The following is a 19,320-nucleotide window of genomic DNA, read 5'->3' on the forward strand; positions in this document are numbered from 1 at the left end:
ACCATTGCCAAGGGTGGGAATGTCACCCGTAAGGGACAGGGTTTAAGTGTCTGAAAACACACGAATACACCTCTGTGTGTAGACAGGGTTATGTCTACATCATCTACATAGGACTTCCAACTCTGTCTTCTAAGAAACACAGTAACATATAGAAGGGCAAGAAAGTTGTTGCAAAACTTTCCCAAAGCCCAGAGAATGTGTTTTCAATAGTGGCACTCGTGGCGTATGGAAGTTCCCCGGCCAGGGATTGAAATCTGGGCCACAGCTGTGGCCCAAACCACAGCTGGTGGCAACGCCAGATACTTTTAACCCGCTGAGGCAGGCCGGGGATCGAACCCATGCCTGCACAGCGAGCGGACTCTCGGCAGTGGCATTCTTAACCCACGGCGCCACCGCAGGAACTCCAGAGAAATTTGATCAAAGTCCCTAAGACCATACACCCTTTAGATAAGCTGACTTTTCAATTCTTTAACCACACCTGTCACCTTTTATCAGCTTTAACCTGGTAGGATAGATGCATGAAAACCTTTTTCTTTCCAAGGACCCCGTACTATTTTTCAGAATTCCTAACATTTAAGAAATGCCAAAAGAAGAGTACAATGTGCATTTAACTCCACATCTGGACACTCATGCTAAGAAATGGATTTCTGTAGTTTTTACCCATTAATTCTGAATGTAGAAGTTGCTTCAAACAAGGATGAGTTAAAATTCAATCATACAGGAAACCTGGACTCGGCCATGGACATATCCTAACAATTTCTCGACCACCGGACAGATAATTCACGCAGTAACCAAGACGACCTAGTCACACATTTTCCTACAGCGCTCTCGTCTCCATCCTGTGTTGCAACTGCTGCTGCTTCAAGGCATTTGAAATTGAGGACATTAAGAGTACTTTCTTCCAGAGTGCCCTGGCAGCCTAGCAGTTAAGGACACAGCATCATTGTCACTGCTGTGGCACAGGTTCAATCCCTGGTCTGGGAACTTCCACATGCCATGGGCATGCTCCCCCCCCACACACACACAAAGAGTAGTACTTTATTCTAAGACATATGAGCCGATTCTAGAGTGCAACATTTCCTTTATTTTTTTTTTATTTTTATTTTTTTTGGTCTTTTTGCTATTTCTTTGGGCCGCTCCCGTGGCACATGGAGGTTCCCAGGCTAGGGGTCAAATCGGAGCTGTAGTCACTGGCCTACGCCAGAGCCACAGCAACGCGGGATCCGAGCCGCATCTGCAACCTACACCACAGCTCACGGCAACGCCGGATCGTTAACCCACTGAGCAAGGGCAGGGACCGAACCCGCAACCTCATGGTTCCTAGTCGGATTCGTTAACCACTGCGCCACGACGGGAACTCCCAACATTTCCTTTAAACCCTTTCCAAGCAATCACAGTGGAATTAATGTGCTATTTTCTGAGAGGATTTTCCCAATGGATCTGACCAATGCCTTCTTTACTGGGGATGAAATGGGGACAAAGTACCAAAAATGAAACTTAACACCCACAGAGAGCATCCGAATGGTGCACTCTGGGATGACAGCACCATATGCCAAACAACTCATCAATTTCATGCTTGCTTCTTGAAAAATGACCTCGATTCATCTGGGCCAAAATGCAGTAAAAATCCAAATTGTGGTAGCCTGTAGAAGTTATGCCTAGGGAATAGGAATCTCATACCTTTAGGGACGCCTCCTCTCAATACGTTTTTGTTGTTTGGCTGTGGTGTGCAGTGGCTTGCTGTGGGATCTCAATCCTCAGACCAGGGATCAAGCCCAGCCTGCAGCGGTGAAAGCACCAAATCCTAACCACTTGGCCAACAGGGAACTCCCTTCCTCTCAATACTTTTTAAAGTTTACCTAAAAACATGTAAGACATTACTTATGCTACCTTTCATGTAAAGAGACAAAAAAGAAAAATCTCTATTCGTATTTGATTGTATATGGAGATGTACACATAAAAACAACTAATATGTGTACCTAGGGTATGGGGAGTAACTGGGCAGATGGGTGCAGGAACTTCTACTCTGTACCTTTATAGTACGTATTTTGGACTAGAAATCCTGTCGATACATTATCTACTTAAACACTAAATTAGACAAGCCAATATTATATGGCATTTGCCTTTTGATGGACTCCAATTGCTATGACCGTGTTATTTAGCTTTTCTTCTCACATGCACACTGATTTTTTCAAAGAAAAAAAAAAGAGTTCCAAAGTAGAAACGGAATTTGTTTTGGCTGTGCCCGCAACATGAGGAAGTTCCTGGGCCAGGGATGGCACCTGTACCACAGCAGCGACAATGCTGGGTCCTTAACCGCTAGGCCACCAGGGAAACCCTTGAATGTCTAAAGTGTATCATGAAATGCTGAATTGTAGTTTCCCCACTAAGTTCTAAGTTGAAAGAACCTTCTCAGTGCTTTTATTCTTGGTAGTTCGGTGTTTGCTTGAGAGCGAGCATGCACCCCCCACCTCCCCAAGAGGCTGCCTGCAGGAGACGCTGTTCTTAACATCCTACCTTTCGGCTATGCAAACAGATGCAGTCTGCCAGCACAAGAGGGGAAGGAGAATTTTGTTACACCTTCACCTATTTTTCCTGTGCTTCTGTAATCTCATATGATAAATTTGACGTTTAAAATTTAACTTACTTTTTTACAAAAGTTAGCTCTAAACTGTTTAGGTCCTGAGTGTTAAAAACTTCACTTCAAAAACCTAAGTCACCCTAGCCTGGGAACCTCCATATGCTGAGGGTGCGGCCCTAAAGAGACCAAAAAAAAAAAAAAAAAAGTGTAAGTCAATTCTTTGTACTGCTCGATCTAAATGCTAGGTGTCAATTACTATTCTTGAAACAAAATAGAAATCTAAGAGTTGTAAAATGTCTTAAGATACAGAGCGGGTGACGTGTTTGAACGAAAAATCATTGATAAATGACTTTGCAAAGCACAAACCTCTCACGTGCTTTTGACATGGTGAGACTTTGGAAAAGCAGTCTCCTAAGAAAGCTTTTTTTCTACCTCATATTCTGAACTCTTAAGGTTTTAAAATAGTCAACGTGCTTTTATTCTTGTTTAGGGGAGGGGGGGTGGTGAGCCTGCCAGCTGGTTAGAAGCCAAGAGTTATCCAGTCAGACCTGAGTGGAAAAATCTATGATTTGTTTATTTCATAGTTTGAGTTCAAAAGCAAGAGACAATTTAAATAATAAAAGGGGAACAGGGGAAAAAAATGCAAAGAAAGAAAACAAATCAGTTAGACTCCAGAAGAACCTTCAAGAATATTTAATTCGGAAAATGTTATTGGTTTCAAGAACTTGACTGAAAGAAAACAGCTGGGCAGAGTTCAAGGTTTTAAATTAAAACACTCTAACAAGGTCTATGGGGATAACTCTTTGAGCCACATTTTGGAAACCAGATTCATTTCTACCAAGTAAAAGTAATGGCAGTCTAAGCTAAAAAGGAAATGCCTCACAACTGAGGTAGTTACTAAGCATCAGCACATTTTCCAAGTTCTCACAAGGCAGCTTAGCTATTTACAATCAATCTTTCCTCATACATAAATGGAGCGCCTTTTCAATGTGATTTGTTTAAAAAACAAACAAAAAAAACCACACCAACACACTGATACACACCAGCCAGGATATGCCTATTTTATTAACACCATGCTTTAATAAATAACTGGCTACTTCTAATAAAATTAAGCCTCTGTTTACAACAGCCCCCGATATTCCATTTTGTCCATTCTGCAGAATTTGGTGTCAAAAGTTGAGTGAAGTGTAGACCCTGAGCTATCAAGTAATCATGTTTCAATATAAAAATAGAGGATTACTCTTACACCCGAAGATTGAACACTAACACAAACAACCGCTCTGTGGCTTTCAGCCTCCTGTGGAACTGGCTGGGACCGTGATGGCCATCTCAAGCTCGAAGAGACTTGCAGCATTTGATGCTTTCTGCAGACTGCTGGGAACTCCTTTTACAGGGATGGGCCACACTCTCCTAGTTTTATGAGCTGGCATTTGGTAGGAAGGATACAGGGAATGGGCTAGTCCTAAGGGGGGGACCGAGGCAGTGGCTGCTCTTTGGCCTGGGACAAGAGACAATGCCTTTGTCAGTTCACCCACGTGGCTAAGGCTCCCCACTAAGATGCTGTCTTCTCAGCGCTACCTACTCCCCCGTCTCGCCCATCCCCCACCCCCCAAAATAAAAGCAACAACACATGAAAAAACCTGGACACTCAGATCTCCCCCAGTGGGCTGCCTGACTGCTGGAGTGGTACCCAGCTGGGAACCACCACAAGTCCTTTGCTGTTCTGATGAGAGGAGGCCGGGCAAGAAAAAGACGCAAGTAAGACACCTTAGAATGGCCGTTTTAAAAAAACCAACCCAGCTGGGATCCAAACCAAATGCAAATCCGTATGCACGGACAAAGAGTTTGCTTGAGTGTTGACAGCGACTCCCTGAGCCCAGGCAGTACCCCAATTCTAGCAGGGCCCCCAGACAGCTCCCTCTCTAGGACCCGACTTGAAAACTGGAACATGTGGTACCCAATGAGATCGTTGGTCACTTAACTTCTGCCATCGGGATATCAGTTCCAAGAGGGCCAAGTGTGGAAACAAAGACCAGCACACAGCGGCTTGCTAATTTGCCTGGATTTAAAACCAAAACCAAAAGCACAACAACAACCCCCACCCCCAAACTACGTGTGAACATGTGGCGACTGGGAGATTCTGAATGCCTTCTTTCTTTCTAGGAAGAATGCATCAAGAATCTCCTGGATGGGTTACACTTTGAGTACAAGTGGCTTTCAGAACTGGACCGCTCTGTGATCTTAGTTCATGCAATTCGACTCAACCAAAACGGGTAGTCTGCAGTCTCTTCCGGTCACCAGCGTTCAATGAAGCAAAGCCTTTGTTTTGTATGGATGCTCGAGTGCAACCCGACAAGTGGGTCCACAGCCTCCTTGTGCCTTCACATTCTGTCCTAGCTTCATAAAAATAACAAAAAAACCCAAAACCGCCTCCTCTTCTCTCCAGAGAAGGCAGCTAAAGCAACAGGGATAGATGGCAATGTTACTGCTTGTTGGGCTTTTTCTTTTAATGAGATAACGTGATAAATAAAGCCTGCTTCTGTACAGCTATTTAATATTCCAGAAATACGTACATGTTACATGCCAAGAAAGGACCCTGGTTTTCTTGTAAGAAACAAGGTGAGATCGTATCGAAGGGAAAAAACCCACAAACAAAAAGAGAAAAAACAAACAAACAAACAGAGTGATAAAAATCACAAATGCACAACTAACTAGAGTTCTGTACCTACACCGTTAGCCACTTTTAACATGATTCGGAGGGGGGCAGGACTGACCTTAAGTTCCAAGTCCCCTTTGCCCGCAAAACTGAATGGAAAAAAAACAACAACAACAACAACAAAGTCAGCATCTTTTAAACCAGTGGCCATGTAGTAAAAACTGTACATCGTTGTCCATTCATTTAAAAAGCAAAGTCACTAGGATGGTATAAAAGTGATAACCGGCGCCTTGTTAGCTTTTTGATGATGAACACTTTTTCTCTAAGGTTGCGAATTATCTCCACTCTCTCGGCATGACCAGGGACAAGATGCCAAAGGCAGTGAGGAGGTAGGGCTGGGCCCTGGCAGGGGCCCCAGCGCTGCTGGCTTTATCATGGGCATTCTTCCCAGAGTGCTCAGTTGCATTATACTCAAACTCCGAAGGGCACTGCTGATACTCACAGCCACTCCCACTTCCTTCTCCACTGCTTTCATCACCTATTTGCGGGGGAGGGATAAAAAAAAGGATTTTGTTGCCTCGTGCTCATCACAAAGGGGGCAGCAAGTGGTACCTGAGAAGGACGGACACTTACTGATATCAAAGAAGTCCACGTCGTTCCCATTGTAAGCATTCTTCATTTTGCTGGTCATAACTCGAAGAGCCATGATTTGACGAAGGATCAGTATGTCTGGTTTGCTGGTGTCGACCTGGACCTCTGGATTGTTGCCCTGGTTGGCTAATCCATTTCCTGTCACTGCAAACAGGTACCTGCAATGAGAAATGATTCCATTAAGATGACCGGGGAAAACTAAAAGTTACAGGTCAAAGATGCCTGCCTCGGGAGTTCCTGTTGTGGCTCAGGAGTTAACAAACCCGACTAGCATCCATGAGGATTCGGGTTCGATCCCTGGCCTCGCTCAGCGGGTTAAGGATCCGGCGTTGCCGTGAGCTGTGGTGAAGGTCAGAGATGCGGCTCGGGTCTGGCGTGGCTTGGCGCAGGCAGGTGACTGCAGTTCCGACTGGACCCCTCGCCTGGGAACGTCCGTATCCCGAGAGTGTGGCCCTAAACCAAACCAAACCAAACCAAACCAAACCAAGAGCCTGCCTAGTTTCTAGTATTTCTGCTGCGTGCAAGTGCTTTCCTTTTGAATAACTCGAATCTCTCCTCTTCCTGGGTGTACATCTTGTTTCTCCAATCTCACTGTAACCTTTTGCAAAAGCAGCCACGTTGCAGAGGGCAGTGGGGTCAGAGTTACTGAGTATGCAGGGGAGGGGCACAGCGCATCCTCAAGTAAGAGAATGAGACCTTTTGAGAAGTGGTACTTCATGAGTCCGGGCCACGGGCAAAGGACCACAGGTATGAAACATTAAAAAATAATGGCACTACTCGAACAGCTCGACCCCTGGGTGCAGCAGAAACGCCAGCATGTAACTGCTGTCACAAACCTGTACCCCAGGACTCTTTGCAAGTAGCTGGGGGCCTTCCCGACACTTCTATGGTGAAGCCAATTCCTAAGAAGGTCTAGAAGCCTTCCGTGTTGCTGCTACTGACTTGTGAAGCGCTTCCTGATGCTTCGACTCACAACCGAGAAAACCTCTGAATCGTCCCCAGGCATCTGGGAGGGGAGGCCAACCTGCTTTTGCCTTTTCCATTCCAGCAGTCGTCCTCATTGCCATTGCCTGCAGCCATCCTCTCGTCATTGCAGACGTTGCTGGGAAGAGAGGACCAGAACTTCTTGGCCTGTTTCAGCTTCTCCTTGACATCAGTAACCTCATTAGGAGAGAGAGGAAGGATGACAACAGATGAAATGAGACATTTAGGGAGAAACAAAGTATAATCACGGAAAGAGAAGGGAATTAATGAAAATAAAAGCAGGAAAAAAAAAGAGACCCCTGTAAAAAAAAAAAAAAAAAACCACCACTACCTACAGAAGTGCTTTCTGATCACTTCGAGGTTATCTCTTTAGTCAATAGAGAAAAATGCAGACCACATTTATGGATAAACATAAAATTACTTAAGCAGTTCCTGCCGTGGCACAGCAGAAATGAATCTTCGATCCCTGACCTCGTTCAGTGGGTTAAGGATCCGGCATTGCCATGAGCCGTGGTGTAGGTTGCAGACGCAGCTCGGATCTGGTGTTGCTGTGATTGTGGTGTAGGCCATCGGGGATGGCTCCAATTTGATCCCTAGCCTGGGAACCTCCATATGCTGCGGGAGCGGCCCTAACAAGCAAAAGAAGAAGAAGAAGAGGAAGAAAATGATTCAAATGATTAGCTGAAACACGAGTGCTGAGGAAGTTGCCTAGATCCACTGGCCACTCTACGTCTTGATTAGAACTACCACCCGGGGCCCACCAGTTTCCACGCCTGTAGACACACGGATAAGACACTGTCTGTCCTTGCAGGGCTTTTCTCACTCAGGATCTAGCCTGTGGGGTACCCGCCCCTGGAAACAGAGAAGCCTGGGCGCACCCCGTTTCCTAGCTGGCGGATGAACTTGATGAACTTTCTGCGCTAGGAAACCAGAGGGGCAGGTTCACGGAGATCCCCAGGCAACACGTTGGCAAAGGTTCACCTCGAAAGAGCCGCCCTTGGAAGCCTCCCAGATAAAGACACATTTTGAGCAAATGTTTTCAGGTCTCTGTCACTAAACACGGCCGGTCCTGCCAACGTGCTCACCAGTCGGTCCAAACTGGTGCCGGCTGCCGTGGTCGGGCGCTCCTCGGGGTGAAATGGCCTGAAGCGGGCGCTGAAGGCACCTTCGGAGATGGAGCGGGAGAGGCGGCCAGCCGGCAGGGGTTTGGGGGGGCCACAGCCCTGGAACACCTGCGTCGGAATAAGCGCGGTCACCCGTGGGAAGGGACAGGGCAGGCTGGAGGGCCCCCCCGCCCCGCCACACCTCTCCGGTACCCGGCCTCACGTACCTTTTGAGACACCTGTACGCTGTTCTCCTGCATGTTCATGATGGCATCAGAAATCTTCACGTCGATGGGATCCATGACAGACTCAATGTTGAAAGGACCCTCCAGCCTCTCGGCCACCATCAGCATAGCATCTAACACGCGGGTGGTGGAAGGGCAACACAGCATTAAGAAGGAAACTGCTCTGATTATTGTGCTGTCTTACTTCCCCATGGCTGGTGGCGGGGGGGGGGGGATGCCCATCATTAAGTCATGTTTTTATATCTATTTCCATGACACAAACCCCACATTCCCTTACGATGTACCACTAGCTCTCTAAAACCGTGAAGTGGCCAGATGAAGGCTCTATTCCACAAGAGAAACCCAATGGGGAACCTTCTGTTACACTGATGATTCATCCCTCTGTGTGTCCCTGGCTGTCACCGTCCAGCTCTGAGCTAGCTCCCAGGTGACCAACGGAAAGCTGGAAGCAGAATTAACGCGCCAGCTCTCCCAGAGACCGCCACGGATCTTTTCCTTTCATGTTCCCTTTATAAGAGTCAAAAACATGAATCAGTTCAAATCCTGGCATACCAATGCTGCTCTTTCATTTTTTTAATGAAACCCTTTCAGATCCCTGAGCACGCAGTTAGCAAATACAAATGAAAGTGTGGCTCGGAATTCTAATGACTTTTCGCATAATGCAATTTGGAGAAAGGCAAATTTTATAGGAATACAAACGTCCCATCTCAAATACAAGGTCCTTGAGCTCAAGCAAAACATGTACCTCTTTTGATTCAAATGAAAAGACGACACCAGACACAAAATCCATGTGTTCACAATGTGTGTGCTCACGAATTACTCTGCAAATCACGTTAACGTTTCGGAGGAGTCTAGAATTTCGCAGAACACGTAATTGCTTAAATAAAATGGCTGTGCTGGTTTTCTTGTCATCCATGTTCTTGGGATTAGGAGATTTCACATTTTTTTTTTTTTTGCCTGATACACGTGGTGTAAAGTTAGAAGGTAGTCTCCATGTGAGAAAAAAGGATGCCTCACTCATGACGCACAGTGAACTTTTCAACTTGTTCTTTCCCCTTCAAGGAGAGGTAGGTCCAAGGACAACTGCCAGGAAGGGCTCCCTTCTCGAAGATGGGGTGTCCCTCGGAAAGAACTCAAGTTCTGGAAGCCAAGGCTGAACTTCTACCTAAGCTCCCTGGTGGAGAGAGCTTCCAGCATCAGCACATCAATAAACCCAAATCTTTCACCTTTCCCCTTCAAGCCAGAACAAATGCAAACCGGACATTTTCAAGCATGGGGTCATTTCTCTCAAGTACAAGTCCAATGTCACAAACCACAAATAGACTTCCGTGCAATGCAATTTTTTTTCAAGTAATAACAAATCAAGTTTCAGATTGCATGGTGGTGAGTGCCAATAAAGTGACGCTTCCAAGCTCTAAGGCCGGCATGAATATACCATTGTGCTCGAGCAGAGAAAAAATGCTTTTGATGTGCAAAAGCAGACTTTTGTAAACAAGTGGAGCACAACTTAAATGTGTTCATCATTGTCAAAGCATCAGGGCCGCCACATCCAGGAAGCACATTTCTTCAGAAGACGTCGCTGGGTCCAAAGAAAATTATTACGAACATGCAGAACATAGAAACAGCTCAAATGCAGAGATTTACACACACACAAAGTTGCATTTTTGTCACTTCTGATTCCCCTAGTGGCGAGGAAAGGCCAGATCACTAATGTATCTGTGAAAGGGAACAGAAACCCTGATTCTTCTGGCTGTTTGGCGTCTTTGTAAACTCTGAGCCTGGGAAGGGATCGAGGCAGGCCTTTGTGGGGCCTGTGCCAGGGGGGTGCGGGCCTCGCCACTGAAGAATGCGAGGAGCCTGTGGCCCAGGGGCTGGAGTCGCCACTCTGGCTGTGGACTGGGCTCCTCCCTGGCAGGAGGCAGGACCCGGTCACACATCCCGCAAAGAGAGACTGCAGCTGAGATCCAGCCGTGGCTGAGCTGGTGTTTTTGCTTCTGCTGGATCTCAGCTGCAGTCTCTCCTTACGGGCTATGTGACCGGGTCCTGCCTCCTGCCAGGAACTGGCTGCCGGCCCGGCCGGCAATCCCCATCCCCTCACACTAAACTCCTGCTGGCAGCGACATGTGACATTCATAAGGCTGGGGAGGAGTCAGATGAATGTTAACACAGTGACAGTATGTGACGAAGGGCAAGTTGTGCCTCCTCGTCGTCTCTGATTCTCCCGAAAGTGACTTTCGTGGTAGAAGCGGTATCTGGTTTATTTTTCAAAACACAGGTTGCATATAACCAACCTCTTACCAGTCCAAGGTATTGGGACGCTTTGGGCTTGACCATGGTAAAGCCTGACGACAGCTTTAATAGGGCAGGGCTGGCAAGAAGGCAGATTTGGAAACACCCACCCTTAGTCTCTTTCTCTCTCTTTTTTTTTTTTTTTTTTTTTTTTTTTGTCTTTTTGCTATTTCTTGGGCCGCTCCCGCAGCATCTGGAGGTTCCCAGGCTACGGGTTGAACCGGAGCTCCAGCCACCAGCCTACGCCAGAGCCACAGCAACGCAGGATCCGAGCCGCGTCTGCGACCTACACCACAGCTCACGGCAACGCCGGATCCTTAATCCACTGAGCAAGGCCAGGGACCGAACCCACAATCTCATGGTTCCTAGTCGGATTCGTTAACCACCGCACCACGACGGGAACTCCCCACCCTTAGTCTCTTAAAGGGTCTAGTCCAACTGCAGGATTTCAGGGCTCAGGACACACCCCTACCTCCCACCCCCCAGCAAGAAAACAGCCCCTTCTCATTGGAAGAACAAAAGGCAGTTTCCTAACTTAACCCCAAGATCTGATTTAAAGAAGCAGGTGAGGAAAAAAAGCCCCTGACCATTCATTAACTGCAGTCATTTAAAGGGGAAAGAAAAAAATCCTTGCAAAGAGAAAAAAAAGAACTTATAGCAGAGGCATGTGAATTGGGAATGAATTCTATAACCTCAGAGCAAATTAATTAAACCCTTGTGAAAATCCATGAAAAAGCACTGGAGATTAACCATGTCTATTACTCCTGGCCTTTTATATCAGCTTATTAGAAATAAAGAATAAAATGCCCATTAAAAATGCAGTTTAGATGTAATTATATTCCTCATCCCTCCAAAACGTATCATTTAAAATAACTGAGGAGAATTGATTCAGAAGTCCTACCCATTTCCACTTGGGTTTAATTTTGTTTCTTAAAAGATAACAAATGTAATTTGTAAAACACCCAGCAAGAACCACAGCGACAGAAGGCCTTCTTATTTTCAGAGTACCTGGTTGAAGACATTAATTAAGCCAGTCAGAGTATGGATTTGATATGGACCTGCAAACTCTTGGGAAAAAGTTGCAGAAGAATTTGTATTTGAAGACAAGGATATGAGTTGTTTTTTTTTGCCAGATACGTCAGAATCACAGACTAGTGGTCTTTATTCCTGGTGTGCCTGTAGAAAAGTCAGCAAAACTACATCACTGTCACCAGACCTTTTTGGTATTACATGGCACATGCTTGGCCCAGAGAACTGGTGCCTTAGATGTTTCAGGAGAACATGAAGAGGCAGAGCCAACCCGTTTTTTAAAAATGAATTTAGCAAAAGTGAATCGCCAACGAGACATTTGGGTGTGGAAATGAGAGTGGGATTAAAAAAGAAGAAGGGAGTTCCTGTCGTGGCGCCATGGAAACGGATCCTACTACGAACCATGAGGGTGTGAGTTCGAACCCTGGCCTTGCTCAGTGGGTTGAGGATCCAGTGTTGCCACGAGCTGTGGTGTAGGTCGCAGACACGGCTTGGATGTGATGTTGCTGTGGCTGTGGTGTAGGCCGGCAGCTGTAGCTCTGATTCGACCCCTAGCCTGGGAACCTCCATATGCCGTGGGTGCGACCCTAAAAGCTTAAAAAAAAAAAAAAGGAAGGAAAAACGATCAACTTTAGATCTGGAAATGCCATGGGCTTTGATTTCCATGGGAAATATCTTCATGCAACCATTTCAACCACGGCTTCTTTCTGGGCAAGATGTGCTAGTGTGCCTGAGTGTCTTGGCCGGTCTTATGCCTTCCCTTTCATGGGATTCTGCTTGTGTACGTGTGGAAGATTTTTTTCAGGTCTTCTAGCTTTGAGCTCTTCAGGCTACAATTGTGTTGAAGTGCTTAATATTCACATCTTTTTTTTTTTCCTTGTGTCAGTGTTTTCAAGAATCTGTTGGAGCCAATTTATTGATGCACGTTCAAACAGAGTTAATATGGTAATTAGCTCTCATGCAGACTAAAAAGCATTCCCCAACTGCAATCTCCCCATTTCCTCTCACCCCCCACACACCCACAGCAAACTGCATAAATGTTCCCATGATGTGGACAGATAAGTGAAAAATAGGTGCTTACAAAGACACTCAAATTTTGCAATTACGCACATGTGATGGGAGGATGGGCAAAAAAAATCTGCATTTGCTTTGGGGCTCTGTTAGTATGTGTGCACAGCTCCACTAGCACTCAGCACTAAAAGCTTCAACCCCGGACATGAACGTTCCAGAATTCCCACGGGCACGAAGCAGGCACCCAGGGAGCTGGTGACTGGCTATTTCAATTACCCTTAATTTGTCCTTTCCCACAAATCATAATTAACCCTCTCAAAAACCAGCCACTTCACTGCCATTGCTGTCCGGGTTCCAGTAATGGGTTTCTAGGTTTTAGGGGTAGGTGAGAACATGCACCTAAAATCCTCAGGGGAGAAGCCCATGCACTCTCGCCAGAAGTCTGCTATTGTTAAATCCTCCATAGAAACATAACCCCTAAAATCTCCACAATCAGATCCGACCTGATCCACATATCCAAGGGGTATCTGGCCAGTTTGCAGAAGATCTGGCTGCAGTGTAACAGAGAGAACAGCTAAAAAGCCGCTTTCGCAGCACCGTGATGGCTGTTCTCCAGCTTTTACATGGATACAAGCCTATGATGCATAACTGAACCTGACCTTTTGGGGGAAAAATGTCAAAAAAGCCACTTTCTCGTTCTTCAAACTTGGTGTTCGCTGTGTCTAACGGCATCAGAAATGCCACCATCAGTGCAAGGGGACACCGACTTGTAGAGTGCTACGAACTCTGAGCAGAGTCAAAACTCCGGCAAATAAATACTACACCACGAACAGACATTTCGTAGCTGACCATTAAAATCTTCCTTGCGGCCAGAGGCTGAGCTACCTCTAGCGACGCAAGGACATTAATCGCCTGCTCACCTATGAAATTGTTCCACTCGAAATCCAGATCCCCTTGGTTGGCCAGACAGCCTCTCATGATGTTGGAGCAGTAGTTGTAACACGGTTTCACGGTCACGAGACCTTGGCAATGGGAGCAGTAGATCATCTTCAGCAGGGCGTGGGTACACTGGGCTGTGGGATTGACCTAATTTGGGAGAAGACAAAGAAAAAGACAACTGTGGGGCAAAGACAGACACAGAAATCGCCAGCCTACCAAGTTGACGTTGAAGGCTTGGCCATGAATTAAACTGAAGACTGAGGTGTGAAGTTCCCGTCCTGCTCAGCGGTAACGAATCTGACTAGTATTCATGAGGACACAGGTTCGATCCCTGGCCTCGCTCAGTGGGTTAAGGATCCGGCATTGCCATGAGCTGTGGTGCAGGCTGCAGGCAAGGCTTGGATTTGGTGTTGCTGTGGCTGGCAGCTTTAGCTCCAATTCGACCCTTAGCCTGGGAACTTCCATATGCTGCGAGTGCGGCCCAAAAAAGACCCCCCCCCCCCAAAAAAAAAAGGCTGGGTTTCAATGAACTACAATTAAGGCAGCCTGGCTTGCTTCCTGACAGGAACTAGAGCAAGATTAGATAAAGAAGAGAGGCACACTGGGAAGAGGCAGAGACGTGTGGATGCACTGCCTTAAATGACCAAGCATCATATCACACATACACACACATACCCACAACGCGCACTTATTTCAAATGGCTCAATGATTTCAAAGTCCTTTTAAGACCTAATTTCAGAGTTCCCACTGTGGTGCAACGGGATTGGCAGTGTGTCTGCAGAGCCAGGACCCAGGTTCTATCCCCGGCCCAGCACAGTGGGTTAAAGAATCCAGAGTTTGGAGTTCCTGTTGTGGCGCAGTGGAAACGAACCTGATTAGTATCCGTGAGGTTGAGGGTTCGATCCCTGGCCTCTCTCAGTGGATTAAGGATCTGGCATTGCCTGAGCTGTGATGTAGGTCACAGACTCGGCTCGGATCTAGCGTTGCTGTGGCTGTGGCATAGGCTGGCAGCTTTAGCTCCGATTCGACCCCTGGCCCAAGAACTTCCATGTGCCTTGGGTGCGGCCCTAAAAAGAAAAGTAAAAATTAAAAAAAATGTATTATAGTTGATTTACAATGTTCCATCAATTTGTGCTGTACAGCAAAGTGACCCAGTCATACATATTTATACATTCATCTTCTCATATTATCTTCCATCATGTTCTATTGCAAGTGATTGGATAACATTCCCTGTACTCGACAGCAGAAGGGGTTGGATTGAAACGATCAATGAAGGGAGAACATCCCTGATGGGAAGGATGCAATGAACAAAACCACGCACACTCAAGAGCAGAGTGTGGCATCTTAGAATGGGGTCGAGGAGTTAGGGGAAATAAGGCTGGGTGTGCAGAGGAGGGGCTGTGAACGAGGCCAGAATGTAAAGAGGCTTAAACACCAGGCAGAAACCAAGACACTCCATAGCAGGACACCGAAGCCACTGCAAGTTCACGAAGAAGGGGAACGGCGAGGATGAAAGGGCCACTGAACTCTGTAGGGATTGGGCTCGCCATTCTCTGTAGGGATTTGAGACTCAGTTTCCTCTTCCTGCTTCTATAGGGTGCATCTCTCTTGGGCCCGTTCCTCCTGTCACCTCTTCCCATCAATGCTGAGATAGGCTCGCGGCCGGGATCCCGGGCTGGCAGCTAACCAAGCGCTCCTGTCTTCTCCTTCTCTCTGCCCCACCCTCCTCTGCTGGAGTCAATATCAGAGGATTAGTGCATTCCGCTTTATCAGTACCAACCAGTTCTGCACACAGAGACTCCTGAAAGCAGATACCACCGCAGGGAACAGATGCTGCGATGCCGGGCAGTCCAGCAGTGCGCTTCACCTGCTCCACAGTGTAACTCTGGATACCACTTATCAACAGTAGCCTTAGGAAGAGGAATGCGGGATTAACACTGTCAGGAGAAAAACTTAACACTGTTAGGCTCCTATCTGATGCACACCCCCCACCCCCCGCCTCTTCCCGCAAACACAACTCGCACCTAAAAGGGGAAGGGACGTGCAATAGGACAGTAACTGTATCCACTCAAGGCAACACACGCTACGACGAACCAGGACTTTCCCCCAATGTTTTCTAGGCACTCAAGTACTCCTTTTAACTATGTCTTAATGTACAGTAAAACCTTGCGAATTTCTGGACAAAGGGTGTGCCTTTCAAGTCACAGTTAGGATTTTGATGTTTTCCTACCCCCTCATTTTACAGAGGAGCAAACAGGCCTGGAGAGAGGAGGGGGCCAGAGGACCCCAGCAGTCTGAGAACTGGAGGGGGCCCTCGAGACCACTGAATACAGAGACGAGAAAACCAAAGCCAAAGCGATAATGGGCCTGTGGACAGTCACCTTGCTGCATCTGCTTCTAGCACTGCACTTAGCCCACGCTGAAAAGATTGCCCAGATGTAGCATGTATCTCTGCCTCCTTAAACAGAGTATGTGAAATTCCAATCTCAAGCGCTGGATGTTTTCTTCTGTATCTTGAGTTAGGTTCCACGTGGCTGAGATGGCTACAATGGTTGGATTTGGGAGAGGTAAAAGAGTTAGGTAAATGCCTGTGAAAACCAGGCTAACACATGGCATTTTTTGATGCTCTTTTTTGTTTGTTTTTGGTTTTTTTTTTTTTGTTTTTTGCTTTTTAGGGCTACACCTGCGGCATATGGAGGTTCCCAGGCTAGGGGTCCAGTCGGAGCTACAGCTGCCGGCCTATGCCACAGCCACACGGGATCCAAGCCACGTCTGCAACCTACACTACAGCCCACGACAACGCCAGGTCCTTAACCCGCTGAGCGAGGCCAGGGATCAAACCCGCAACCTCATGGTTCCTAGTCAGGTAATCGTTTCTGCTGGGCCACGATGGGAACTCCAACAATGCTCTTATAAGAAAAAAAAATGAAGAAAGCTACGGTGTCAGCAGTTATTGAGCACCTACTATGTGCCAGGGATTATTCTGGAATGTATCTGTGATGAGGTAGCAAGGCAAGCAAGAATTTCTATGTTAGAATATAGAACCTGTTCTAGAAAACACCAAGAACCATCAAAATGGTATAGATCTTTAGGAAAGAGCCAAAACTTGTAAACTCTATTAACTGTGTTGGAGAAACATTTTCGGCCCAAGAAGTCCTTCCCCCCTTTATCCACCATATTCTTGGTTCAATTCTAAGTCAAAATTATTTATGCAATAGACCTTGTGGTAGGACCTTGTCCTAAAATAGGTTGATGGAGGCTCAAGGTTTCAAAAGAGAGACCAAACCAAATGACACAGTAGAGTTTTATTAAAGGAAGATTATGAAGCTGGGTTTGGCAGAGTTTTTCCATTTCATTCTTTGGCTAAGTACTGGCTCGTGCTCTGCACGTGATTTGTTGTGTAACGACTGAAACTGATCACAAGGAACTCAGCTGTAACATGCTATGGAAAACATTAAATAATACCAGAACTGAGACGGGAGGTGGGGAAGCTCTAAGAAAACTGGGACGAGAAGGGACATGTGAAATAGCAAAGTTAGAGAAAAATGTGTCTTTGGTCTCACAACCACGAATCAGACCACCAGGCGGCATTTGACACGAAGGGAATTCAAGACCTGGGAAATAAACCCCTTGCGTGGCATGAGGCCTTAGTTATAAAGACAAAGGGTGGTAAAACAGTCATGAGACCTAAAGAAATCATTGCCCAGCAAGAAGTGCCAACGAATAATGAGACCATCTCCCAGGTCCCGGGTCACCACGGTCGCTGACCTGAGCAAGCTCAGGACGGTGAACCCAGGGTGCCAAGGACCAGCTCTATTTTCTGACTCTACAGCTATCCCAGGGGACAACGAAAATGGCTGCCTCTCTTTTGGAATCTTCGAGGGCTTCTCGGTAAAAAGCAAGGTACACTGGTCAACGAGCCAAAGGAATACTATCACCAGAGGGAAGAAAAAGCTGAACAGTATATATTCAATTTAAATTCTCTTGTGCAGCAGAAATTGAAGAAACACTGTACAGCAATCACCCTTTAGATAAAGTTATTTTCTTGCAGAATTTCTAGCAAACTCTAGCATCTTCCTGATGACTCTTACTCCCATGTCATCACGATAAACCAGGCCCGGTGGGGGCTTCTTTACAAGCTTTCAATGGTCTCTCCACCATACGAGGGGCACACCTCTCACCCCCAAGCAAGTACAATAGTGGACTAAGTCATACTTTGTTCTGGAGATGTATTAACTGTGAATATAAATTCAACCTCATTCCCATTCTACCCCCTTGGATCACTGAAAAATCAGTTACTTCTCTCGAGTCCCCAAAATAACTTACTTAATAGAGTAATTTACACTCCAGAAGACCAAGGACTGCGTGGGAGATCACGCCACGTGGGGATTAACCGAAGGAGGAACCAAACTCTGAGAGCTTCCTTTAATCCTCACTTACGTATTGATTCTCGATGATTCTCACTTACAATGATCCATCTGATCATTCAAGCGCTTCGCTAATGTTTGTTGTGTTTTCCTTTTATCGAGAAGCGTCTGTTGAGCCCAGATGTGACTTCCAGAATCCTTTGGGGTGGGGTAGGATTCGGGCCCCCGCATAGCGGGTTAAAGGATATGATTGCTCTTATGAAAGTCAGACTTTCCAGACCTCTCGTAGAGATTAAGTTATTTCTCAAGATGATACTTAGAAAGAACAGGGAGAGGAAAATTGTACACTGCTCCCTTCCCCCCATGAAGCACCAATACCAAGAAGGGGTCATGGTCTCAGAGAGAAACTGCTTATTTCGTTTCTATGGTTTCATGATCAGGAAGGTCTGAATGGCAACATTCCAAAGAAAAATAGTTTCTCCTGATGGCTTCTATTGAACTATACTGATTTCTATGATACAGTTACAGAGCAAATGCTATGTGCCAGGCTCGGTTTTAAGTACTCTCTCTATATTAACTCATTGAAGCTGCAAAATAATCCTAGGCCATAAGGCTTATCGTGTCATTCAACCAGCGAGGAAGCAGAGGCCCAAAAAAACGAAGGGACACACACGAGACCTTCTGGTAAATGGCCGAGGTGTGAACTCAGGCTCTTTCATCCTAGACCAGACGTTTATCTGAATGGTTTCTTTTGAGTAACAGACTATAGGAACCTAGAGGGCAGCACATGGGGCTGGACCTTCTCTGTAATTCCCAAATCTAGGATACAGGATACACACACACAGTGAACATGCAGCCATGGGGCTGGATTTTGTAGTGAGAATTTGCAAGTCTCTATTCATTCATATATTTTTATGGCTGCACCCATGGCACATGGGCAAGTTCCAGCCCAGGGACTGAAACCAATCTGGGCCACAGGTGCAACCTACACCGTAACTGTGGCAATGCCACATCCTTTTACCCACTCTGGGGGGCCAGAAATCAAACCCACACCCGCACAGGGATCTGAGCCGCTGCAGACAGATGGTTAACCCACTGCACCAAGGCAGAAACCCCAGGTTTCAAACTTAATGATCAAAGGAATCTATTTTTTCATTGTTGGAGGGCATATTAGGATGCAACTGTTCTACATGGAACAATATTTGTCTTGACAATTACGGATGAAAGGACAGATTTTTGACCAAACAATAATGACGTAGGCAGCCAATGCCGTGTCCTAAGGATGGTCCCAAAGAACTCAAGACCTCAAGTAAACACTGCTGGACATGGAGGGGAAAAAAAAAGAGTTTACTTGAACAAAGCAGAAAACAATATATACTTTGCCAAGGTTTTAACATTTAGAGAATCAGTGTCTACTAGAATGTGGTATGTTATTCATATAAGAGAAAGTTTTGGACATTATTTC

General features: G+C 46.3%; 1 protein-coding gene across 1 annotated transcript in view; it reads right to left on the reverse strand.

Moving 5' to 3' along the window:
* The window catches only part of GPC4 (glypican 4), a 115,459-nt gene continuing 99,398 nt past the window's right edge, over positions 3,260 to 19,320 (reverse strand). The window contains exons 4-9 of the mRNA XM_001925471.7: positions 13,470 to 13,635; positions 8,203 to 8,333; positions 7,958 to 8,104; positions 6,913 to 7,049; positions 5,871 to 6,046; positions 3,260 to 5,775 (exon numbers count right to left, since the gene is read on the reverse strand). Coding sequence (XP_001925506.4) covers positions 5,573 to 5,775; positions 5,871 to 6,046; positions 6,913 to 7,049; positions 7,958 to 8,104; positions 8,203 to 8,333; positions 13,470 to 13,635 — 960 coding nt within the window. The 3' untranslated portion in view covers positions 3,260 to 5,572. The remainder of the gene's footprint in view (positions 5,776 to 5,870; positions 6,047 to 6,912; positions 7,050 to 7,957; positions 8,105 to 8,202; positions 8,334 to 13,469; positions 13,636 to 19,320) is intronic.

The sequence above is a fragment of the Sus scrofa genome, chromosome X (genome assembly GCF_000003025.6).
Source record: "Sus scrofa isolate TJ Tabasco breed Duroc chromosome X, Sscrofa11.1, whole genome shotgun sequence".
Taxonomy (NCBI): domain Eukaryota; kingdom Metazoa; phylum Chordata; class Mammalia; order Artiodactyla; family Suidae; genus Sus; species Sus scrofa.